We start from the raw sequence: 27,908 nt of genomic DNA, 5'->3' as shown, positions 1-27,908 counted from the left end.
TAAAGAGGATTATATATACGGGGAGTCGTATAGAGGGGATTATATATACAGGGATGTATATAGAGGGTATTATATATACGGGGGAGTCGTATAGAGGGGATTATATATACGGGGGAGTCGTATAGAGGGGATTATATATACGGGGGAGTCGTATAGAGGGGATTATATATACAGGGATGTATATAGAGGGGATTATATATACGGGGAGTCGTATAGAGGGGATTATATATACAGGGGAGTCGTATAGAGGGGATTATATATACAGGGGAGTCGTATAGAGGGGATTATATATACGGGGGAGTCGTATAGAGGGGATTATATATACGGGGGAGTCGTATAGAGGGGATTATATATACGAGGGAGTCGTATAGAGGGGATTATATATACGGGGGAGTCGTATAGAGGGGATTATATATACGAGGGAGTCGTATAGAGGGGATTATATATACGGGGGAGTCGTATAGAGGGGATTATATATACGGGGGAGTCGTATAGAGGGGATTATATATACGGGGAGTCGTATAGAGGGGATTATATATACGGGGGAGTCGTATAGAGGGGATTATATATACGGGGGAGTCGTATAGAGGGGATTATATATACGGGGGAGTCATATAGAGGGGATTATATATACGGGGGAGTCGTATAGAGGGGATTATATATACGGGGGAGTCGTATAGAGGGGATTATATATACGGAGGAGTCGTATAGAGGGGATTATATATAGGGGGAGTCGTATAGAGGGGATTATATATACGGAGGAGTCGTATAGAGGGGATTATATATACGGGGGAGTCGTATAGAGGGGATTATATATACGGGGGAGTCGTATAGAGGGGATTATATATACGGAGGAGTCGTATAGAGGGGATTATATATACGAGGGAGTCGTATAGAGGGGATTATATATACGGGGGAGTCGTATAGAGGGGATTATATATACGGGGGTGTCGTATAGAGGGGATTATATATACGGAGGAGTCGTATAGAGGGGATTATATATACGGAGGAGTCGTATAGAGGGGATTATATATACGGGGGAGTCGTATAGAGGGGATTATATATACGGGGGAGTCGTATAGAGGGGATTATATATACGGGGGAGTCGTATAGAGGGGATTATATATACGGAGGAGTCGTATAGAGGGGATTATATATACGAGGGAGTCGTATAGAGGGGATTATATATACGGGGAGTCGTATAGAGGGGATTATATATACAGGGATGTATATAGAGGGGATTATATATACGGGGGAGTCGTATAGAGGGGATTATATATACGGGGGAGTCGTATAGAGGGGATTATATATACGGGGGAGTCGTATAGAGGGGATTATATATACAGGGATGTATATAGAGGGGATTATATATACGGGGAGTCGTATAGAGGGGATAATATATACGGGGGAGTCGTATAGAGGGGATTATATATACGGGGGAGTCGTATAGAGGGGATTATATATACGGGGGAGTCGTATAGAGGGGATTATATATACGAGGGAGTCGTATAGAGGGGATTATATATACGGGGGAGTCGTATAGAGGGGATTATATATACGAGGGAGTCGTATAGAGGGGATTATATATACGGGGGAGTCGTATAGAGGGGATTATATATACGGAGGAGTCGTATAGAGGGGATTATATATACGGGGGAGTCGTATAGAGGGGATTATATATAGGGGGAGTCGTATAGAGGGGATTATATATACGGAGGAGTCGTATAGAGGGGATTATATATACGGGGGAGTCGTATAGAGGGGATTATATATAGGGGGAGTCGTATAGAGGGGATTATATATACGGAGGAGTCGTATAGAGGGGATTATATATACGAGGGAGTCGTATAGAGGGGATTATATATACGGGGGAGTCGTATAGAGGGGATTATATATACGGGGGTGTCGTATAGAGGGGATTATATATACGGAGGAGTCGTATAGAGGGGATTATATATACGGAGGAGTCGTATAGAGGGGATTATATATACGGGGGAGTCGTATAGAGGGGATTATATATACGGGGGAGTCGTATAGAGGGGATTATATATACGGGGAGTCGTATAGAGGGGATTATATATACAGGGATGTATATAGAGGGGATTATATATACGGAGGAGTCGTATAGAGGGGATTATATATACGGGGGAGTCATATAGAGGGGATTATATATACGAGGGAGTCGTATAGAGGGGATTATATATACGGGGGAGTCATATAGAGGGGATTATATATACGAGGGAGTCGTATAGAGGGGATTATATATACGGGGGAGTCGTATAGAGGGGATTATATATACGAGGGAGTCGTATAGAGGGGATTATATATACGGAGGAGTCGTATAGAGGGGATTATATATAGGGGGAGTCGTATAGAGGGGATTATATATACGGAGGAGTCGTATAGAGGGGATTATATATACGAGGGAGTCGTATAGAGGGGATTATATATACGGAGGAGTCGTATAGAGGGGATTATATATACGGGGGAGTCGTATAGAGGGGATTATATATACGGAGGAGTCGTATAGAGGGGATTATATATACGAGGGAGTCGTATAGAGGGGATTATATATAGGGGGAGTCGTATAGAGGGGATTATATATACGGAGGAGTCGTATAGAGGGGATTATATATACGAGGGAGTCGTATAGAGGGGATTATATATACGGGGGAGTCGTATAGAGGGGATTATATATACGGGGGTGTCGTATAGAGGGGATTATATATACGGAGGAGTCGTATAGAGGGGATTATATATACGGGGGAGTCGTATAGAGGGGATTATATATACGGGGGAGTCGTATAGAGGGGATTATATATAGGGGGAGTCGTATAGAGGGGATTATATATACGGAGGAGTCGTATAGAGGGGATTATATATACGGGGGAGTCGTATAGAGGGGATTATATATAGGGGGAGTCGTATAGAGGGGATTATATATACGGGGGAGTCGTATAGAGGGGATTAAATATACGGAGGAGTCGTATAGAGGGGATTATATATACGGGGGAGTCGTATAGAGGGGATTATATATACAGGGATGTATATAAAGGGGATTATATATACGGGGGAGTCGTATAGAGGGGATTATATATACGGGGGAGTCGTATAGAGGGGATTATATATACGGGGGAGTCGTATAGAGGGGATTATATATACGGGGGAGTCGTATAGAGGGGATTATATATACGGGGGAGTCGTATAGAGGGGATTATATATACAGGGAAGTATATAAAGGGGATTATATATACGGGGGAGTCGTATAGAGGGGATTATATATACGGGGGAGTCGTATAGAGGGGATTATATATACAGGGGAGTCGTATAGAGGGGATTATATATACGGGGGAGTCGTATAGAGGGGATTATATATATACGGGGGAGTCATATAGAGGGGATTATATATACAGGGATGTATATAAAGGGGATTATATATACGGGGGTGTCGTATAGAGGGGATTATATATACGGGAGAGTCGTATAGAGGGGATTATATATACGGGGGAGTCGTATAGAGGGGATTATATATACGGGAGAGTCGTATAGAGGGGATTATATATACGGGGGAGATTTTTTCAAACTGAGTGTTTTTGGTTTTACTATTCTCTTTTGTGTCTTCAGGTTTCTTGGTGGTGTGTGAACATGATCATACAGACTTGTTCACTGTGCAAGTAGCCCATGTGTTCCTGTTTCCATAATTGTTCTCTTGTGTCTACAACAGGGGTCCCCAACTCCAGTCCTCAAGGCCCACCAACAGGTCATGTTTTCAGGATTTCCTTTGCATTGCACAGGTGATGCAATTATTACCTGGGCAAGACTAAGGAAATCCTGAAAACATGACATGTTGGTGGGCCTTGAGGACTGGAGTTGGGGACCCCTGGTCTACAAGACTGGGGAGTTCCACCACTCCTCTTGGGCTATCTGCACAAAAGCTGTTCTACCCTGTATGCACACATGGATTTTTCCTCTCTGAACCCTGTTCACACAGGTTATATACAGATGATCAGGTTTTTAAATACATCAGATAGGGATTGCATACATTAGTTAGGACTGCTCTGATAAGGGTATACCGTGAAGATTGGTAGAGCAGCTTAGTATACATTTTTTGCAAAAAACGTATCAACCAAATACCCTGTTTTTTACATCTTTTACTAGCACTTGCGGATTACTGCAACATTTTTTCAAACTGAGTGTTTTTGGTTTTACTATTCTCTTTTGTGTCTTCATATACGGGGGAGTCGTATAGAGGGGATTATATATACGGGGGTGTCGTACAGAGGGGATTATATATACGGGGGTGTAGTATAGTGGGGATTATATATACGGGGGTGTAGTATAGTGGGGATTATATATACGGGGGACTGGTATAGAGGGGATTATATATACGGGGGTGTCGTATAGAGGGGATTATATATACGGGGGACTGGTATAGAGGGGATTATATATACAGGGGTGTAGTATAGTGGGGATTATATATACGGGGGACTGGTATAGAGGGGATTATATAGACGGGGGACTGGTATAGAGGGGATTATATATACGGGGGACTGGTATAGAGGGGATTATATATACGGGGGACTGGTACAGAGGGGATTATATATACGGGGGTGTCGTATAGAGGGGATTATATATACGGGGGACTGGTATAGAGGGGATTATATATACAGGGGTGTAGTATAGTGGGGATTATATATACGGGGGACTGGTATAGAGGGGATTATATATACGGGGGACTGGTATAGAGGGGATTATATATACAGGGGTGTAGTATAGTGGGGATTATATATACGGGGGACTGGTATAGAGGGGATTATATATACGCGGGAGTCGTATACAGGGGATTATATACCGGAGATGATATATATGAGTTATACAGAGGGGGAGTCTCGCTTTGCTCCGCGCAGTTCGGGGACATCTTGGTCATGTTCCCTGGCTCCCGGCAATGTTCTTTGGAAACATATGGAAGCAGAAGAGAAGAACATTCTGCTGCTGAAGACGGAGGAGATCTGGGCGAGATTATGCAGGAGGGAGTGCGGCGTCTGACACGGGGGGCTGCACCGGAGAAGGGGGCGCCTATACCCGATACAACACACTGTACAATCGATGGCGCTGTGTCATAAACTGGCTACAAGTGTGAACAAAGAGTAGAAAGACCACAACCAACCCCGCTTCCCCCCCCCTCAAAAAAAAAAAAAAAATCTGTAATACCACTGATGGCCACCAGGAGGCACTAAATTCAATGATTGAGATTGTGTTTAAAGGGGAAGAACATGAAAAATGTAAGGTATCCCCAAGCACATGTGTATTGCTCCCTGTCCCTTTAAGGAACTGTATGAAAACTACTACTCCCAGCATGTTTGGATCACCTCGGTGCTCTTGTAATATCGCTCCGGGATGTCATCATACGCGACGTCCAGGTGCGTCACCTCGTGCGCCTCGTCCGCTACGTCTGCGTTAAAGATCTGAAAAGAACAAAAGAAAAACAACAAAACATGAAGATGATGATTCCTGGCGATCGGTGCCTGGGGGGGGACAAGGAAAGGGTGTGGGGGGTCCGTCCCAAGGCCACATACACTGTCGTTATCGCCGCAGTCATCCGAATATCTGGTCTCGATGTGGATGGAGAATTTCGGAAGGAACGAGCACTGGAAAAGGGAGAGAGAGAGAGAACAGAGGTAAATCGTCCTCCAGTCACAGCCAAAGCTGCAAGGAAAAATTCCTGTGCTTTCCCAATACCAGAGAGCAATGCATGCTGGGAACCCGGATATCCGCCACACGCTTACCGTATACTCTGTTGGCGAGCAGGATGACGAAGGGTTAATACAGTTCGTTGATTGTAGAGGAAAATATATGAAAAAAAAACAAAAACAAACGTTAGGCGGCTATCATATATATAACGCATGCAGACTCATGTGTTGCCCATGGCAACTGCTCAGATATTGGTTGCTATAGGTAACCACTATTTTTTTTTTTATTACTATTTTCTGTACAATACCCCAGAGACCACCATTCCATGTCCCCAGAGACCACCATTACTACCAGAGACCACCATTCCATGTCCCCAGAGAACATACACAAAAAGGCTGCTGGCAACTCAAAAAACTGGCATCGAAGAGAAGGGCGGCCATGTTACCTATAGCAGCCAATCAGAAAGCAGGTTTCCGGTTTCCAATGACAGTTTAGAAATGAAAGCCGAGTTCTGATTGGTTCCCAATGCGGTGTGATGGCGGAGGTACCTGTCACTGTGTAGGGGTAGTAGTTCCAGGCTTTTTCACACACGTAGAACATCCGAGGGACGACGGCGCGCGCCCAGCTGGGTAGCTTGCTGCAAGAAAGGAGTGAAGATGGTGAAGACACAACACCACAATCGACGCAAGCGGGAGACCAAGACAACCAATCAGAGCTCTGCTTTCATTTACCAAAGTGCTTCTGAAATATGAGAGCTGAAATCTGATTGGTTGTTAAAAAGTGCTTAGCAACTGAATACTGGTAATGTCTGTGACTAGGTGTAGTGTGCTGCTAGGGAGAAGCTGAAAGAATCCGGCATGGAAAAAAGAGACCGAACCTGTCCTGTAAAAAGGCAACAGGGCAACGTCACATCACATTGGACACTTAATGGGGCAGAAGCCTAAAATTAAGCTACAGGGCCACAATCTGTATTGGGACCACCCAAAGACCTATGGGGTCTTATGAGGCAGGGGAGTCTTTATGCCCCATCTAGATCCAATGCCCAAGGGCGACCGTACCTATACACCAGAAGTACCCCTCTCTGCCAGGTGTATAACATCCGGTCCCTCAACCCCCCGGTGTATGACATCTGCCCCCTCAACCCCTGATGTATAACATCCTGCCCCTCCACCCCCCCCCCCCCCCCGGTGTATGACATCTGTCCCCTCAACCCCCGATGTATAACATCCTGCCCCACATCCCCCCCCCCCCCCCCCAGTGTATGACATCTGCCCCCTCAACCCTTGATGTAATAACATCCTGCCCCTCCACCCCTCAATGTATAACATCCGGCCCCTCCACCCTCCCTGGTGTATAACATCCTGCCCCTCCACCCCCCCCCCCACCCCCGGTGTATGACATCTGCCCCCTCAACCCCTGATGTATAACATCCTGCCCCTCCACCCCCCCCCCCCCCCCCGGTGTATGACATCTGTCCCCTCAACCCCCGATGTATAACATCCTGCCCCACATCCCCCCCCCCCCCCCGGTGTATGACATCTGCCCCCTCAACCCCTGATGTATAACATCCTGCCCCTCCACCCCCCCCCCCCCCCCCCCCGGTGTATGACATCTGTCCCCTCAACCCCCGATGTATAACATCCTGCCCCACATCCCCCCTCCCCCCCCCGGTGTATGACATCTGCCCCCTCAACCCCCGATGTATAACATCCTGCCCCACATCCCCCCCCCCCCCGGTGTATGACATCTGCCCCCTCAACCCCTGATGTAATAACATCCTGCCCCTCCACCCCTCAATGTATAACATCTGGCCCCTCCACCCTCCCTGGTGTATAACATCCTGCCCCTCCACCACCCCCAATGTAGGACATCCGGCCCCTTCACCCCCCCGATGTATAATATCCTGGCCCCTCCACCCTCCCCTCCCCCGGTGTATAAAATCTGGCCCCTCCACCCCCTGGTGTATGACATCCGTAACCTACACTCCCCCACTCCCCGGTTTATGACATTCGGCCCCTCGACCCCGATGTTCAACTTCCGGCCCTTCCCCCCTCCCTCGGTGTATGACATCCGGCCCCTCCACCGCCCTGGTGTATAACATCCGGCCCCTCAACCCCGAAGTATAACTTCCGGCCCTTCCCCCCCTTGGTGTATAACTTCCGGCCCTTCATCCAACCCCCCCCCCCGTTGTATAACATCCGGCACCTCACTCCCCCTGGTGTATAACTTCCGGCCCCCCAAAATACTGTCAGCCTTTACTACCATGTGACAGATCGGCCGGGGGTGCAGAGCTCCCTGATCCCAGCGCGGTCCTGTAATAGGAGCCACCGGGGAAACAAGTGCGATCATTTCATTTCATCCTCCTGAATATTCCATCACCTGTCACTGATATTATTGAGAAATAGAATGAACCGCAGCAACTCGGTCACAAAGTGGAGACCCCATAATGTTACAGAGAAGGGGGCCGAGTGCTGATGAGCAGATGGCAGAAGTCACCACCTCTCTGCTGACTCCATAACTGCAGAGTCCAGACCTCCTCTGGTATTAACATCAGCACAAACAGTGCGCCCCCACCAGGAGCTTCATGGCCGAGCAGCTGCGTGCAGCCGTACATCACCAAGCACAATGCCGAGCGTCGGATGGAGCGGTGTAAAGCCACCACCATTGGACTCTGGAGGAGACGTGTTCTGTGCAGTGATCACACTTCTCTATCTGACGTCTGATGGAGGAGTCTGGGTTTGGTGATTCCAGGAGGACGTTACCCCCTGACGGCATTGTGCCCTCTGGATGAAAGGACCACAATAGGGCGTCTGGGGGCACATGAATGGATGTGTGTGTGTGAGTGAGTGTGTGTGTGTGAGTGTGTGTGTGTGAGTGTGTGTGTGTGAGTGTGTGTGCGTGTGTACATTTTTATATCAGTCCATTTAGAGCTGGATATTTAAAGTGCAGCGGGTGACTCCCCGCACGTCCCGCGCGCCCCCATTCCCGCCATCTATCGATTACATTCATGCAGATCAAATGTAATTAATCCTGAGCGCGGACCCCCTCCCTCCGCGCCATCAATGGGGACGGCGAGAATCGATCATCGTCTATACTCTCTGTGATCCGGACACCCTGGAGAAAAAATCAATGTCAGGCAATAAAATCCCACCCTCCTTATTCATCAGGACCCCGATGAAGGTTGTGAATGAGGCGGCGGAGGGAGGGGGCCGGCGATACGACGCGGCCCGTCATCAGGGACCCACTTAGTGTTTCTATAAATAGATCCGAGCGAGATGGCGGATGCTATAAATAGCGGTCCGATGCTGCCAGCGCCCCTCCCCCACACTTCACCTCCCGCCTGTGACAATTCCCCGGGTGGATGGCGGGTGTGATACTTCCACCTGGATATCAATCGTCCACGCTGCGACTGAGCCCCCCGGGGAGCGCTGAGGCCGCGGCACTCGTCCCCCCCATTGTCCCCGTATTATAATAACTGCGGCTATTTCCAGCTACAAACCCATTAAAAATTCACTTCTGCGGAGAAAAAAAAAAAAAAACGGAAAAAAAGCCACTGTACGACCATCGCTTCTCGCCTGCGAAGAGTCCATTTAAAGAGACGGGCACCACAGATTAGAATCACATACATATATATTCCCCGCGCACCGCACGCCCCGGCCGCCATCTTTATCTCGGGTTATACGTGTACTCATCGACCCCGCGCCGCTCGCATCGTGACCCCCCGGGGCGTGGGAATCGTGATATTTCGTAGGTGGATATGGGAGACGGTAACAAGCCAAGTTTAACCCCTCGCGCAGCATATGCCGTTGTTATGGAAACACAAAGTGCGGTATAGTTTGGCTGCGCATAACGTTCTCCGTCCCTTAAAGGGCCATTAACCCTTATATTAGAGGCCGAAACTAAAGTTCGTGGGGCCCCAGATATCACGGATCTAGTATTGGTCTCATATGGGACTGTTTGGACCCCTTTGGGCTTCAGGACCAGGTACAACCCCTGCGCCCACCATATTTGCGCCCCGTTAGGGGGCTCCAGGTCTTCCCGATGATTGCAGGAGGCGGCTGCGGTTTCTGTCCAAGGTGCTGAACACCATTACGCTGAGATGATGCCACTGACAATCCACAGGAAAATGCAGAAAACACTGTGTGTGCTGGAGAGAACATGATCATATACCAGCAGCCCCCCGGCCGGCACCGTCCCCCTGGACCCCCGGCATCAGGCGCCCATCTGCTCCGTCCTCACATGACACCTTATTGCGCGGCTCTGGACTCCTCGTGAGTCATCTCCATACCCCCCGGATGACTGGTGTCACTACAGGACCGTTTCCGGAACTTTCCGTCACCAGCTGGAGACGAGGCCTGAAGGATCCTCGGCGTCTGCCACCCCGAGCTCTGGAGCTATGGCAGTAATTACATCTTCTCAGATGGTCGCCTCGCGGCGACGTTACCGCGCTCCCATAATTACAACGTCTGACGGCACGACAATATTTATACGGCTCACGAGCCGCCTGCTGACTGACAAACATTTCCTGTCAGCCATATTGGTTATCACATACTTGGGTCAATTAGTCCATAGGCTCCACCCACATGGCTATGAAGGCTGGGATATTGATGTGACAGGAAGTAGCTAACTTCTCCTCCTACGTGGACTGAAATATACTTCGCCATACGGCGGCCTGAGCGATGCTCTGATATAACAACGCGGGAGATATGTCAGGACGCCCCCCTCACCTGGACAGGTGGACCCGCTTCTCTGTGTACTGTCCATCACCGTAGACAGGGTCATGGTGTGCCCGGTTCTCCATCACCTCCACGCCCTCGCCTCTGTCGCTCTCCTGGTGGCTGTGCTTACTGATGGTGTACAGCTGTCCAATCCTGTACTGTAAGAGGGAGGGAGGGAGAGGGTTAACATGTCACAGATCACGGGGTCATCAACCTGATAGTTATCTACAATCTCAAGAATACAACCGCCACTGAGCGCACCAAGGAGAGTACGATCACTGAGCGCACCAAGGAGCGTACGATCACTGAGCGCACCAAGGAGAGTACGATCACTGAGCACACCAAGGAGCGTACGATCACTGAGCGCACCAAGGAGCGTACGATCACTGAGCGCACCAAGGAGTGTACGATCACTGAGCGCACCAAGGAGAGTACGATCACTGAGCGCACCAAGGAGTGTACAATCACTGAGCGCACCAAGGAGAGTACGATCACTGAGCGCACCAAGGAGTGTACGATCACTGAGCGCACCAAGGAGTGTACGATCACTGAGCGCACCAAGGAGAGTACGATCACTGAGCGCACCAAGGAGCGTACGATCACTGAGCGCACCAAGGAGCGTACGATCACTGAGCACACCAAGGAGTGTACGATCACTGAGCGCACCAAGGAGCGTACGATCACTGAGCGCACCAAGGAGCGTACGATCACTGAGCGCACCAAGGAGTGTACACCACTGAGCGCACCAAGGAGTGTACGATCACTGAGCGCACCAAGGAGCGTACGATCACTGAGCGCACCAAGGAGTGTACACCACTGAGCGCACCAAGGAGTGTACGATCACTGAGCGCACCAAGGAGCGTACGATCACTGAGCGCACCAAGGAGCGTACGATCACTGAGCGCACCAAGGAGCGTACGATCACTGAGCGCACCAAGGAGCGTACGATCACTGAGCGCACCAAGGAGCGTACGATCACTGAGCGCACCAAGGAGTGTACGATCACTGAGCGCACCAAGGAGCGTACGATCACTGAGCGCACCAAGGAGCGTACGATCACTGAGCGCACCAAGGAGCGTACGATCACTGAGCGCACCAAGGAGCGTACGATCACTGAGCGCACCAAGGAGTGTACGATCACTGAGCGCACCAAGGAGCGTACGATCACTGAGCGCACCAAGGAGCGTACGATCACTGAGCGCACCAAGGAGTGTACACCACTGAGCGCACCAAGGAGTGTACGATCACTGAGCGCACCAAGGAGCGTACGATCACTGAGCGCACCAAGGAGTGTACACCACTGAGCGCACCAAGGAGCGTACGATCACTGAGCGCACCAAGGAGCGTACAATCACTGAGCGCACCAAGGAGTGTACGATCACTGAGCGCACCAAGGAGTGTACGATCACTGAGCGCACCAAGGAGCGTACGATCACTGAGCGCACCAAGGAGCGTACGATCACTGAGCGCACCAAGGAGCGTACGATCACTGAGCGCACCAAGGAGCGTACGATCACTGAGCGCACCAAGGAGTGTACGATCACTGAGCGCACCAAGGAGCGTACGATCACTGAGCGCACCAAGGAGCGTACGATCACTGAGCGCACCAAGGAGTGTACACCACTGAGCGCACCAAGGAGTGTACGATCACTGAGCGCACCAAGGAGCGTACGATCACTGAGCGCACCAAGGAGTGTACACCACTGAGCGCACCAAGGAGCGTACGATCACTGAGCGCACCAAGGAGCGTACAATCACTGAGCGCACCAAGGAGTGTACGATCACTGAGCGCACCAAGGAGTGTACGATCACTGAGCGCACCAAGGAGTGTACAATCACTGACCGCACCAAGGAGCGTATGATCACTGAGCGCACCAAGGAGTGTACAATCACTGAGCGCACCAAGGAGTGTACAATCACTGAGCGCACCAAGGAGTGTACAATCACTGAGCGCACCAAGGAGTGTACGATCACTGAGCCTAAGAAATGTAACCTGCATTACCGCCATATAGACTGTACTTATATACCGCATTACCGCCATATAGACTGTACTTATAAACCGCATTACCGCCATATAGACAGTACTTATATACCGCATTACCGCCATATAGACAGTACTTATATACCGCATTACCGCCATATAGACTTTACTTATATACCGCATTACCGCCATATAGATTGTACTTATATACCGCATTACCGCCATATAGACTTTACTTATATACCGCATTACCGCCATATAGACTGTACTTATATACCGCATTACCGCCATATAGACTGTACTTATATACCGCATTACCGCCATATAGACTGTACTTATATACCGCATTACCGCCATATAGACTGTACTTATATACCGCATTACCGCCATATGGACTGTACTTATATACCGCATTACCCCCATATAGACTGTACTTATATACCGCATTACCGCCATATATACTGTACTTATATACCGCATTACCGCCATATAGACTGTACTTATATACCGCATTACCGCCATATGGACTGTACTTATATACCGCATTACCGCCATATAGACTGTACTTATATACCGCATTACCGCCATATAGACAGTACTTATATACCGCATTACCCCCATATAGACTGTACTTATATACCGCATTACCGCCATATATACTGTACTTATATACCGCATTACCGCCATATAGACTGTACTTATATACCGCATTACCGCCATATAGACTGTACTTATATACCGCATTACTGCCATATAGACTGTACTTATATACCGCATTACCGCCATATAGACTGTACTTATATACGCATTACCGCCATATAGACTGTACTTATATACCGCATTACCGCCATATAGACTGTACTTATATACCGCATTACCGCCATATAGACTGTACTTATATACCGCATTACCCCCATATAGACTGTACTTATATACCGCATTACCGCCATATAGACAGTACTTATATACCGCATTACCCCCATATAGACTGTACTTATATACCGCATTACCGCCATATAGACTGTACTTATATACCGCATTACCGCCATATAGACTGTACTTATATACCGCATTACCGCCATATAGACTGTACTTATATACCGCATTACCGCCATATAGACTGTACTTATATACCGCATTACCGCCATATAGACTGTACTTATATACCGCATTACCGCCATATAGACTGTACTTATATACCGCATTACCCCCATATAGACTGTACTTATATACCGCATTACCGCCATATAGACTGTACTTATATACCGCATTACCGCCATATAGACTGTACTTATATACCGCATTACCCCCATATAGACTGTACTTATATACCGCATTACCGCCATATAGACTGTACTTATATACCGCATTACCGCCATATAGACTGTACTTATATACCGCATTACCCCCATATAGACTGTACTTATATACCGCATTACCCCCATATAGACTGTACTTATATACCGCATTACCGCCATATAGACTGTACTTATATACCGCATTACCGCCATATAGACTGTACTTATATACCGCATTACCGCCATATATACTGTACTTATATACCGCATTACCGCCATATATACTGTACTTATATACCGCATTACCCCCATATAGACTGTACTTATATACCGCATTACCGCCATATAGACTGTACTTATATACCGCATTACCCCCATATAGACTGTACTTATATACCGCATTACCGCCATATAGACTGTACTTATATACCGCATTACCGCCATATAGACTGTACTTATATACCGCATTACCGCCATATAGACTGTACTTATATACCGCATTACCCCCATATAGACTGTACTTATATACCGCATTACCGCCATATAGACTGTACTTATATACCGCATTACCGCCATATAGACTGTACTTATATACCGCATTACCGCCATATAGACTGTACTTATATACCGCATTACCGCCATATAGACTGTACTTATATACCGCATTACCCCCATATAGACTGTACTTATATACCGCATTACCCCCATATAGACTGTACTTATATACCGCATTACCCCCATATAGACTGTACTTATATACCGCATTACTGCCATATAGACTGTACTTATATACCGCATTACCGCCATATAGACTGTACTTATATACCGCATTACCGCCATATATACTGTACTTATATACCGCATTACCGCCATATATACTGTACTTATATACCGCATTACCGCCATATAGACTGTACTTATATACCGCATTACCCCCATATAGACTGTACTTATATACCGCATTACCGCCATATATACTGTACTTATATACCGCATTACCGCCATATAGACTGTACTTATATACCGCATTACCGCCATATAGACTGTACTTATATACCGCATTACCGCCATATAGACTGTACTTATATACCGCATTACCGCCATATAGACTGTACTTATATACCGCATTACCGCCATATATACTGTACTTATATACCGCATTACCGCCATATAGACTGTACTTATATACCGCATTACCGCCATATATACTGTACTTATATACCGCATTACCGCCATATAGACTGTACTTATATACCGCATTACCGCCATATATACTGTACTTATATACCGCATTACCGCCATATAGACTGTACTTATATACCGCATTACCGCCATATAGACTGTACTTATATACCGCATTACCGCCATATAGACTGTACTTATATACCGCATTACCGCCATATAGACTGTACTTATATACCGCATTACCGCCATATATACTGTACTTATATACCGCATTACCGCCATATAGACTGTACTTATATACCGCATTACCGCCATATAGACTGTACTTATATACCGCATTACCGCCATATAGACTGTACTTATATACCGCATTACCGCCATATAGACTGTACTTATATACCGCATTACCGCCATATATACTGTACTTATATACCGCATTACCGCCATATAGACTGTACTTATATACCGCATTACCGCCATATAGACTGTACTTATATACCGCATTACCGCCATATATACTGTACTTATATACTGCTCTTAAAGGCACAGTACGGCCGGGTCACCGGTTGTGCACACGCCACCGCTGCCGTCATCTATATTAGTCCCGTCCAGGGTGGGGGGGACGGGACGGATGTTTAATAGTTTATTCCGCGAGGATCTGATTAACCCTTCAGTTACCAGGACAGAGGAAAGCCTGGAAGAATGGCTGTAAGCTGAAGTAATTAACCCCTGCAGGGAAGTCACAGCCGTAGTAGTCCACACACGGGGTTAAGCAGCCCCGCGCCCTCGTCATCCCGTGACGTCGCGCCTGCGTTAATAGTGACCGGCTCGCCCCGTGCTGAGGACCCTCCTTCCCTCCCAATAAGGGGGCATGGCATGAAAAAAACCGCGGCTCTCACGATTAGCGCTGGAGAAAGCGTCCGTCACCCCCTGTTGCCGTAGCGACACCACCTCATCGCCCCGTACGCCCTCCAGACCTTTCTTCGGATCTTCTGCTACAGAACATAGTTGAGAATTTCTTAAAGGAACCTCGCGTAAAATTGGCGCTGTTTATGGCAGCCTGTATTCTGCACCAGGTCGCCATCACAGAGGGGAGGCCAAGACTCCTCTGAGGGCAGCCGTCCATCTCTGAAGAGCAACTGTATGGTTCACCCCTTTAAGGCTCATAAGCAGAATACAGGCTGCCATAAACTGCCCCATATGCCCCTGCAGGGTATAAGGACGCCGTGCAGACTGGGCCCAGGGCCGTCACGCCGGGGTCGACTCGCGGGACTGTCGTGACAGGACGCGGACGGTGACCTGCTTCGAGGGGAGACTTCCTGAGAGGTTTTCCTGTGATCTCAGCTCTGACGGGGAACCATACGACCGAAAGCGGCAGCCTGCAACCCGCGGCCGTCAGCTACAGCGACGTCATGGCAAAAGGGCTCATTGGCCCATGGACGTCGCCATTCAAGGGTCTTCTGCCCCCCAGGACATTATAATCCTCCTCTCACGCCGCTTTACACGATTTCTAAAAAAACAAAGATCCGTCAACAGCAACTTGGTAAGAGTTTCCAAATATCACAGGCAGCTTAGAAGAAGGCGTCCATACTTTCCTAATGCTGTACATACACTTTTATATTAGAAACTTATTGTTACCCCTTTTCACAATCATTTAAAAAAAAAAAAAAAAGATCCATCAACGGGAACTTGCTGACAGTTTCCAGGTAGCAATGTATATTCCTACATGGTAAAATTAAAAGAACAATTGAGTAATAGTATAATAAAAAGGTGATATAAGTCACATGTACTCACTATTGGGCCTGGCTGATACTCGCTGTATTCACGATTCTACAGAAATAAGATCCGTCAACGGCAGCTTGCTGATGGTTTCCAGCAGTAACGTGAATATTACCTTTTCACAAAGGTGCGGCGTTTTACTTTGAAGCCTACGATGGCGGAGCGTCACTCTTTTTGCAGAAGGGGAGGATCATGGTGTGTCGCCATCCCCACTTACACTTATCACTTGTGCAGCTCATCAGGGACCACGAAAAGCGGAAAATAAGGAGAGGATAAAGCGGTATTATTTACACACTGTCACAGACTCCAGTGTGACGACAGCTCTGCTGTGAGACAGCGCGACACGCCCGAGGAAAAGGACAAAACTATAAAGGCAGGAGGGAGAATCCATCCAAGATCCCGGGACGCCGAGCAATGACCAACATGTCCGACATCGCAGCTTATGGGGGCTTCCCCAGCAGATTTCCCATGTGTGGTACCATACCACCGTGTATCTAAACCTCTCATTGTGTGTGGTACCATACCACCGTGTATCTAATCCTCTCATTATGTGTGGTACCATACTACCGTGTATCTAATCCTCTCATTATGTGTGGTACCATACTACCGTGTATCTAATCCTCTCATTATGTGTGGTACCATACCACCGTGTATCTAATCCTCTCATTATGTGTGGTACCATTCTACTGTGTATCTAATCCTCTCATTATGTGTGGTACCATACTACTGTGTATCTAATCCTCATTATGTGTGGTACCATACTACCGTGTATCTAATCCTCTCATTATGTGTGGTACCATACTACCGTGTATCTAATCCTCTCATTATGTGTGGTACCATTCTACCGTGTATCTAATCCTCTCATTATGTGTGGTACCATACCACCGTGTATCTAATCCTCTCATTATGTGTGGTACCATACTACCGTGTATCTAATCCTCTCATTATGTGTGGTACCATACTACCGTGTATCTAATCCTCTCATTATGTGTGGTACCATACTACCGTGTATCTAATCCTCTCATTATGTGTGGTACCATACCACCGTGTATCTAATCCTCTCATTATGTGTGGTACCATACCACCGTGTATCTAATCCTCTCATTATGTGTGGTACCATACCACCGTGTATCTAATCCTCTCATTATGTGTGGTACCATTCTACTGTGTATCTAATCCTCTCATTATGTGTGGTACCATACTACTGTGTATCTAATCCTCATTATGTGTGGTACCATACTACCGTGTATCTAATCCTCTCATTATGTGTGGTACCATTCTACTGTGTATCTAATCCTCTCATTATGTGTGGTACCATACCACCGTGTATCTAATCCTCTCATTATGTGTGGTACCATTCTACTGTGTATCTAATCCTCTCATTATGTGTGGTACCATACTACTGTGTATCTAATCCTCATTATGTGTGGTACCATACTACCGTGTATCTAATCCTCTCATTATGTGTGGTACCATTCTACTGTGTATCTAATCCTCTCATTATGTGTGGTACCATACTACTGTGTATCTAATCCTCATTATGTGTGGTACCATACTACCGTGTATCTAATCCTCTCATTATGTGTGGTACCATACTACCGTGTATCTAATCCTCTCATTATGTTTGGTACCATACTACTGTGTATCTAATCCTCATTATGTGTGGTACCATACTACCGTGTATCTAATCCTCTCATTATGTGTGGTACCATACCACCGTGTATCTAATCCTCTCATTATGTGTGGTACCATACTACCGTGTATCTAATCCTCTCATTATGTGTGGTACCATACCACCGTGTATCTAATCCTCTCATTATGTGTGGTACCATACTACCGTGTATCTAATCCTCTCATTATGTGTGGTACCATACTACCGTGTATCTAATCCTCTCATTATGTGTGGTACCATACCACCGTGTATCTAATCCTCTCATTATGTGTGGTACCATACTACCGTGTATCTAATCCTCTCATTATATGTGGTACCATACTACCGTGTATCTAATCCTCTCATTATGTGTGGTACCATACTACTGTGTATCTAATCCTCTCATTATGTGTGATGCCGTACTGCCTTGTATCTAATCCTCTCGTGTGTGATGCCGCACTGTCGTGTATCTAATCCTCTCGTGTGTGATACTTTCTCTCTCTACAATCACAGTACAGTAAACTTCCTGCGCCGTTTCCTCTCCATCACGTAGACCCCAAAAACCAACATGGAAGATTCCGTGACGCCACAGTTTCCAGAGCAACACGAGATACAGGAAGTCGGCATGGAGGCCTCTGTTATATGCTGCAAAGATAAGGCCGAGAAAGTGGGAGCCAACACTGAGGGGGTATCTAATCCTCTCCTGTGTGATACCAACACTGAGCGTGTATCTAATCCTCTCCTGTGTGATACCAACACTGAGCGTGTATCTAATCCTATCCTGTGTGATACTGTCTGCTGAGCTGTGTATCTATTCCTATCCTGTGTGATACTGACTGCTGAGCCATGTATCTAATCCTCTCCTGTGTGATACTGTCTGCTGAGCCGTGTATCTAATCCTATCCTGTGTGATACCAACACTGAGCGTGTATCTAATCCTCTCCTGTGTGATACCAACACTGAGCGTGTATCTAATCCTCTCCTGTGTGATACCAACACTGAGCGTGTATCTAATCCTCTCCTGTGTGATACCAACACTGAGCGTGTATCTAATCCTCTCCTGTGTGATACCAACACTGAGCGTGTATCTAATCCTATCCTGTGTGATACCAACACTGAGTGTGTATCTAATCTTCTCCTGTGATACTGTCTGCTGAGCTGCGTATCTAATCCTATCCTGTGTGATACTGACTGCTGAGCCGTGTATCTAATCCTATCCTGTGTGATACTGACTGCTGAGCCGTGTATCTAATCCTCTCCTGTGTGATACTGACTGCTGAGCCGTGTATCTAATCCTATCCTGTGTGATACTGACTGCTGAGCCGTGTATCTAATCCTCTCCTGTGTGATACTGACTGCTGAGCCGTGTATCTAATCCTATCCTGTGTGATACTGTCTGCTGAGCCGTGAATCTAATCCTATCCTGTGTGATCCTGTCTGCTGAGCTGTGTATCTAATCCTATCCTGTGTGATACTGACGGCTGAGCCATGTATCTAATCCTCTCCTGTGTGATACTGACTGCTGAGCCGTGTATCTAATCCTCTCCTGTGTGATACTGACTGCTGAGCCGTGTATCTATTCCTCTCCTGTGTGATACTGACTGCTGAGCCGTGTATCTAATCCTATCCTGTGTGATCCTGTCTGCTGAGCCGTGTATCTAATCCTCTCCTGTGTGATACTGTGTGCTGAGCCGTGTATCTAATCCTATCCTGTGTGATACTGACTGCTGAGCTGTGTATCTAATCCTCTCCTGTGTGATACTGACTGCTGAGCTGTGTATCTAATCCTCTCCTGTGTGATACTGACTACTGAGCTGTGTATCTAATCCTATCCTGTGCGATACTGTCTGCTGAGCCGTGTATCTAATCCTCTCCTGTGTGATACTGACTGCTGAGCCATGTATCTATTCCTATCCTGTGTGATACTGACTGCTGAGCCATGTATCTAATCCTCTCCTGTGTGATACTGTGTGCTGAGCCGTGTATCTAATCCTATCCTGTGTGATACTGACTGCTGAGCTGTGTATCTAATCCTCTCCTGTGTGATACTGACTGCTGAGCTGTGTATCTAATCCTCTCCTGTGTGATACTGACTGCTGAGCCATGTATCTAATCCTCTCCTGTGTGATACTGTCTGCTGAGCCGTGTATCTAATCCTATGCTGTGTGATACTGTCTGCTGATCCGTGTATCTAATCCTCTCCTGTGTGATACTGTCTGCTGAGTTGTGTATCTAATCCTATCCTGTGTGATACTGTCTGCTGAGCTGTGTATCTAATCCTCTCCTGTGTGATACTGACTGCTGAGCTGTGTATCTAATCCTCTCCTGTGTGATACTGTCTGCTGAGCCGTGTATCTAATCCTCTCCTGTGTGATACTGACTGCTGAGCTGTGTATCTAATCCTATCCTGTGTGATACTGTCTGCTGAGCCGTGTATCTAATCCTATCCTGTGTGATACTGTCTGCTGAGCCGTGTATCTAATCCTATCCTGTGTGATACTGTCTGCTGAGCCGTGTATCTAATCCTCTCCTGTGTGATACTGTCTGCTGAGCTGTGTATCTAATCCTCTCCTGTGTGATACTGACTGCTGAGCTGTGTATCTAATCCTCTCCTGTGTGATACTGACTGCTGAGCCGTGTATCTAATCCTCTCCTGTGTGATACTGACTGCTGAGCTGTGTATCTAATCCTATCCTGTGTGATACTGTCTGCTGAGCCGTGTATCTAATCATCTCCTGTGTGATACTGACTGCTGAGCTGTGTATCTAATCATATCCTGTGTGATACTGTCTGCTGAGCCGTGTATCTAATCCTCTCCTGTGTGATACTGACTGCTGAGCCGTGTATCTAATCCTCTCCTGTGATACTGTCTGCTGAGCTGCTGTATCTAATCCCACTGGCAGCTTTTCACCATTGTATCTTAGCCTCTCCAAGGTGATACGGTCTGGTAAGCCTGTGTATCTAAGCTAGTCATGTGTAGTACTATGTGTGGTGCTGCTGTATCTAAGCCTGTCCAGTTGGATACCCGTACCTTGGCTAGAGGCTGCCATATGACTACTCCTTTGGATCTGATCTCTGATGGAGGTTGTAGTCATTGACAACACGGAGATTTTGACTATTAAACAGCTTGTATCACAGCCCAGATTGGGCGATCTGCGGCAGCGGTCCCGGTTGCCGTGGTAACGCCATAAACGTTCCATCGTCTTCAGGATGTGTTCTGGTCCGGCGTCTCCTGTGTTCTTCTCGCTGCTCCGCTCTCCTCACACTTCTTCTACTTAAAAAGCAAGTTGCCCGGATGTACAGCGGGCAGAGATGGCACGTCACCCGCATCTCGGTGCCAGTGGCCTCACGGGGGCAAAAACCCCCCGACACGCCTCGTAGTCCCCCGGTATATAGTGTAAATAAAACTCAGGGACACCCCCAGTATACAGCGCACGTCCCACCAAGATTTGTATTCCACCCTTCCTTCATTGATTCTGGGAAAGCGGGAGGACAAAACAACATGGCCGCCGTCATGGCACCGGCGTCACATGGCTTTACCAGATGCCACAATGGCCGATTATGTAGCGTCTGTGTGAGAATGTGTGTATGTATGAGGAGCGTATATACAGTGTGCACTGGAGGGGTCTATTATATACAGTATATACGTACAGTGTGTGTATGAAGAGCGTATATACAGTGTGCACTGGAGGGGTCTATTATATACAGTATATACGTACAGTGTGTGCATGTATGAAGAGCGTATATACAGTGTGCACTGGAGGGGTCTATTATATACAGTATATACGTACAGTGTGTGTATGAAGAGCGTATATACAGTGTGCACTGGAGGGGTCTATTATATACAGTATATACGTACAGTGTGTGTATGAAGAGCGTATATACAGTGTGTACTGGAGGGGTCTATTATATACAGTATATACGTACAGTGTGTGTATGAGAGCGTATATACAGTGTGTACTGGAGGGGTCTATTATATACAGTATATACGTACAGTGTGTGTATGAGAGCGTATATACAGTGTGTACTGGAGGGGTCTATTATATACAGTATATACGTACAGTGTGTGTATGAAGAGAGTATATACAGTGTGCACTGGAGGGGTCTATTATATACAGTATATACGTACAGTGAGTGTATGAAGAGAGTATATACAGTGTGCACTGGAGGGGTCTATTATATACAGTATATACGTACAGTGTGTGTATGAGAGCGTATATACAGTGTGTACTGGAGGGGTCTATTATATACAGTATATACGTACAGTGTGTGTATGAAGAGCATATATACAGTGTGTACTGGAGGGGTCTATTATATACAGTATATACGTACAGTGTGTGTATGAAGAGCATATATACAGTGTGCACTGGAGGGGTCTATTATATACAGTATATACGTACAGTGAGTGTATGAAGAGCGTATATACAGTGTGTACTGGAGGGGTCTATTATATACAGTATATACGTACAGTGAGTGTATGAAGAGCATATATACAGTGTGTACTGGAGGGGTCTATTATATACAGTATATACGTACAGTGTGTGTATGAAGAGCGTATATACAGTGTGCACTGGAGGGGTCTATTATATACAGTATATACGCACAGTGTGTGTATGAGAGCGTATATACAGTGTGTACTGGAGGGGTCTATTATATACAGTATATACGTACAGTGTGTGTATGAGAGCGTATATACAGTGTGTAGTGGAGGGGTCTATTATATACAGTATATACGTACAGTGTGTGTATGAGAGCGTATATACAGTGTGTACTGGAGGGGTCTATTATATACAGTATATACGTACAGTGTGTGTATGAGAGCGTATATACAGTGTGTACTGGAGGGGTCTATTATATACAGTATATACGTACAGTGTGTGTATGTATGAAGAGCGTATATACAGTGTGTACTGGAGGGGTCTATTATATACAGTATATACGTACAGTGTGTGTATGAAGAGCGTATATACAGTGTGCACTGGAGGGGTCTATTATATACAGTATATATGTACAGTGTGTGTATGAAGAGCGTATATACAGTGTGTACTGGAGGGGTCTATTATATACAGTATATACGTACAGTGTGTGTATGAGAGCGTATATACAGTGTGTACTGGAGGGGTCTATTATATACAGTATATACGTACAGTGTGTGTATGAGAGCGTATATACAGTGTGTACTGGAGGGGTCTATTATATATACGTACAGTGTGTGTATGAAGAGCGTATATACAGTGTGTACTGGAGGGGTCTATTATATACAGTATATACGTACAGTGTGTGTATGAAGAGCGTATATACAGTGTGTACTGGAGGGGTCTATTATATACAGTATATACGTACAGTGTGTGTATGAGAGCGTATATACAGTGTGCACTGGAGGGGTCTATTATATACAGTATATACGTACAGTGAGTGTATGAAGAGAGTATATACAGTGTGCACTGGAGGGGTCTATTATATACAGTATATACGTACAGTGTGTGTATGAGAGCGTATATACAGTGTGTACTGGAGGGGTCTATTATATACAGTATATACGTACAGTGTGTGTATGAAGAGCGTATATACAGTGTGCACTGGAGGGGTCTATTATATACAGTATATACGTACAGTGAGTGTATGAAGAGCGTATATACAGTGTGTACTGGAGGGGTCTATTATATACAGTATATACGTACAGTGAGTGTATGAAGAGCATATATACAGTGTGTACTGGAGGGGTCTATTATATACAGTATATACGTACAGTGTGTGTATGAAGAGCGTATATACAGTGTGCACTGGAGGGGTCTATTATATACAGTATATACGTACAGTGTGTGTATGAGAGCGTATATACAGTGTGTACTGGAGGGGTCTATTATATATACGTACAGTGAGTGTATGAAGAGCGTATATACAGTGTGCACTGGAGGGGTCTATTATATACAGTATATACGTACAGTGTGTGTATGAACAGCGTATATACAGTGTGTACTGGAGGGGTCTATTATATACAGTATATACGTACAGTGTGTGTATGAAGAGCATATATACAGTGTGTACTGGAGGGGTCTATAATATACAGTATATACGTACAGTGTGTGTATGAAGAGCGTATATACAGTGTGTACTGGAGGGGTCTATTATATACAGTATATACGTACAGTGTGTGTATGAAGAGCGTATATACAGTGTGTACTGGAGGGGTCTATTATATACAGTATATACGTACAGTGTGTGTATGAGAGCGTATATACAGTGTGCACTGGAGGGGTTTATTATATACAGTATATACGTACAGTATGTGTATGAAGAGCGTATATACAGTGTGCATTGGAGGGGTCTATTATATACAGTATATACGTACAGTGTGTGTATGAAGAGCGTATATACAGTGTGTACTGGAGGGGTCTATTATATACAGTATATACGTACAGTGTGTGTATGAAGAGCGTATATACAGTGTGTACTGGAGGGGTCTATTATATACAGTATATACGTACAGTGTGTGTATGAGAGCGTATATACAGTGTGTACTGGAGGGGTCTATTATATACAGTATATACGTACAGTGTGTGTATGAAGAGCGTATATACAGTGTGCACTGGAGGGGTCTATTATATACAGTATATACGTACAGTGTGTATGTATGAAGAGCGTATATACAGTGTGTACTGGAGGGGTCTATTATATACAGTATATACGTACAGTGTGTGTATGAAGAGCGTATATACAGTGTGCACTGAAGGGGTCTATTATATACAGTATATACGTACAGTGTGTGTATGAGAGCGTATATACAGTGTGTACTGGAGGGGTCTATTATATATACGTACAGTGTGTGTATGAAGAGCGTATATACAGTGTACACTGGAGGGGTCTATTATATACAGTATATACGTACAGTGTGTGTATGAAGAGCGTATATACAGTGTGTACTGGAGGGGTCTATTATATACAGTATATACGTACAGTGTGTGTATGAAGAGCGTATATACAGTGTGTACTGGAGGGGTCTATTATATACAGTATATACGTACAGTGTGTGTATGAAGAGCGTATATACAGTGTGTACTGGAGGGGTCTATTATATACAGTATATACGTACAGTGTGTGTATGAGAGCGTATATACAGTGTGTACTGGAGGGGTCTATTATATACAGTATATACGTACAGTGTGTGTATGAGAGCGTATATACAGTGTGTACTGGAGGGGTCTATTATATACAGTATATACGTACAGTGTGTGTATGAGAGCGTATATACAGTGTGTACTGGAGGGGTCTATTATATACAGTATATACGTACAGTGTGTGTATGAAGAGCGTATATACAGTGTGTACTGGAGGGGTCTATTATATACAGTATATACGTACAGTGTGTGTATGAAGAGCATATATACAGTGTGTACTGGAGGGGTCTATTATATACAGTATATAAGTACAGTGTGTGTATGAGAGCGTATATACAGTGTGCACTGGAGGGGTCTATTATATACAGTATATACGTACAGTATGTGTATGAAGAGCGTTTATACAGTGCACTGGAGGGGTCTATGATATACAGTATATACGTACAGTGTGTGTATGAAGAGCGTATATACAGTGTGCACTGGAGGGGTCTATGATATACAGTATATACGTACAGTGTGTGTATGAAGAGCGTATATACAGTGTGCACTGGAGGGGTCTATTATATACAGTATATACGTACAGTGTGTGTATGAAGAGCGTATATACAGTGTGCACTGGAGGGGTCTATTATATACAGTATATACGTACAGTGTGTGTATGAAGAGCGTATATACAGTGTGTACTGGAGGGGTCTATTATATACAGTATATACGTACAGTATGTGTATGAAGAGCATATATACAGTGTGTACTGGAGGGGTCTATTATATACAGTATATACGTACAGTGTGTGTATGAAGAGCGTATATACAGTGTGTACTGGAGGGGTCTATTATATACAGTATATACGTACAGTGTGTGTATGAGAGCGTATATACAGTGTGTACTGGAGGGGTCTATTATATACAGTATATACGTACAGTGTGTGTATGAGAGCGTATATACAGTGTGTACTGGAGGGGTCTATTATATACAGTATATACGTACAGTGTGTGTATGAAGAGCGTATATAGTGTGTACTGGAGGGGTCTATTATATACAGTATATACGTACAGTGTGTGTATGAAGAGCGTATATAGTGTGTACTGGAGGGGTCTATTATATACAGTATATACGTACAGTATGTGTATGAAGAGCATATATACAGTGTGTACTGGAGGGGTCTATTATATACAGTATATACGTACAGTGTGTGTATGAAGAGCGTATATACAGTGTGCACTGGAGGGGTCTATTATATACAGTATATACGTACAGTATGTGTATGAGAGCGTATATACAGTGTGCACTGGAGGGGTCTATTATATACAGTATATACGTACAGTGTGTATGTATGAAGAGCGTATATACAGTGTGTACTGGAGGGGTCTATTATATACAGTATATACGTACAGTGTGTGTATGAAGAGCGTATATACAGTGTGCACTGGAGGGGTCTATTATATACAGTATATACGTACAGTGTGTGTATGAGAGCGTATATACAGTGTGTACTGGAGGGGTCTATTATATACAGTATATACGTACAGTGTGTGTATGAGAGCGTATATACAGTGTGTACTGGAGAGGTCTATTATATACAGTATATACGTACAGTGAGTGTATGAAGAGCGTATATACAGTGTGTACTGGAGGGGTCTATTATATACAGTATATACGTACAGTGTGTGCATGAAGAGCGTATATACAGTGTGTACTGGAGGGGTCTATTATATACAGTATATACGTACAGTGTGTGTATGAAGAGCGTATATACAGTGTGTACTGGAGGGGTCTATTATATATACGTACAGTGTGTGTATGAAGAGCGTATATACAGTGTGCACTGGATGGGTCTATTATATACAGTATATACGTACAGTGTGTGTATGAAGAGCGTATATACAGTGTGTACTGGAGGGGTCTATTATATACAGTATACACGTACAGTGTGTGTATGAGAGCGTATATACAGTGTGTACTGGAGGGGTCTATTATATACAGTATATACGTACAGTGTGTGTATGAGAGCGTATATACAGTGTGTACTGGAGGGGTCTATTATATATACGCACAGTGTGTGTATGAGAGCGTATATACAGTGTGCACTGGAGGGGTCTATTATATACAGTATATACGTACAGTGAGTGTATGAAGAGAGTATATACAGTGTGCACTGGAGGGGTCTATTATATACAGTATATACGTACAGTGTGTGTATGAAGAGCGTATATACAGTGTGTACTGGAGGGGTCTATTATATACAGTATATACGTACAGTGTGTGTATGAAGAGCGTATATACAGTGTGTACTGGAGGGGTCTATTATATACAGTATATACGTACAGTGTGTGTATGAAGAGCGTATATACAGTGTGTACTGGAGGGGTCTATTATATACAGTATATATGTACAGTGTGTGTATGAAGAGCGTATATACAGTGTGCACTGGAGGGGTCTATTATATACAGTATATACGTACAGTGTGTGTATGAAGAGCGTATATAC

At 45.5% G+C, this 27,908-nt stretch overlaps 1 protein-coding gene across 1 annotated transcript in view; it reads right to left on the bottom strand.

The window, feature by feature from the left end:
• The window catches only part of LOC138645434 (cytoplasmic phosphatidylinositol transfer protein 1-like), a 48,922-nt gene that overhangs the window by 5,606 nt on the left and 15,408 nt on the right, over positions 1-27,908 (bottom strand). The window contains exons 3-7 of the mRNA XM_069734762.1: positions 10,419-10,567; positions 6,240-6,328; positions 5,787-5,794; positions 5,577-5,648; positions 5,370-5,465 (exon numbers count right to left, since the gene is read on the bottom strand). Coding sequence (XP_069590863.1) covers positions 5,370-5,465; positions 5,577-5,648; positions 5,787-5,794; positions 6,240-6,328; positions 10,419-10,567 — 414 coding nt within the window. The remainder of the gene's footprint in view (positions 1-5,369; positions 5,466-5,576; positions 5,649-5,786; positions 5,795-6,239; positions 6,329-10,418; positions 10,568-27,908) is intronic.

The sequence above is a fragment of the Ranitomeya imitator genome, chromosome 7 (assembly GCF_032444005.1).
Source record: "Ranitomeya imitator isolate aRanImi1 chromosome 7, aRanImi1.pri, whole genome shotgun sequence".
In the NCBI taxonomy this organism is placed as follows: Eukaryota; Metazoa; Chordata; class Amphibia; order Anura; family Dendrobatidae; genus Ranitomeya; species Ranitomeya imitator.
Note: the sequence above shows the minus strand (reverse complement) of the source record. Positions and strands in the feature narration are given on the sequence as shown.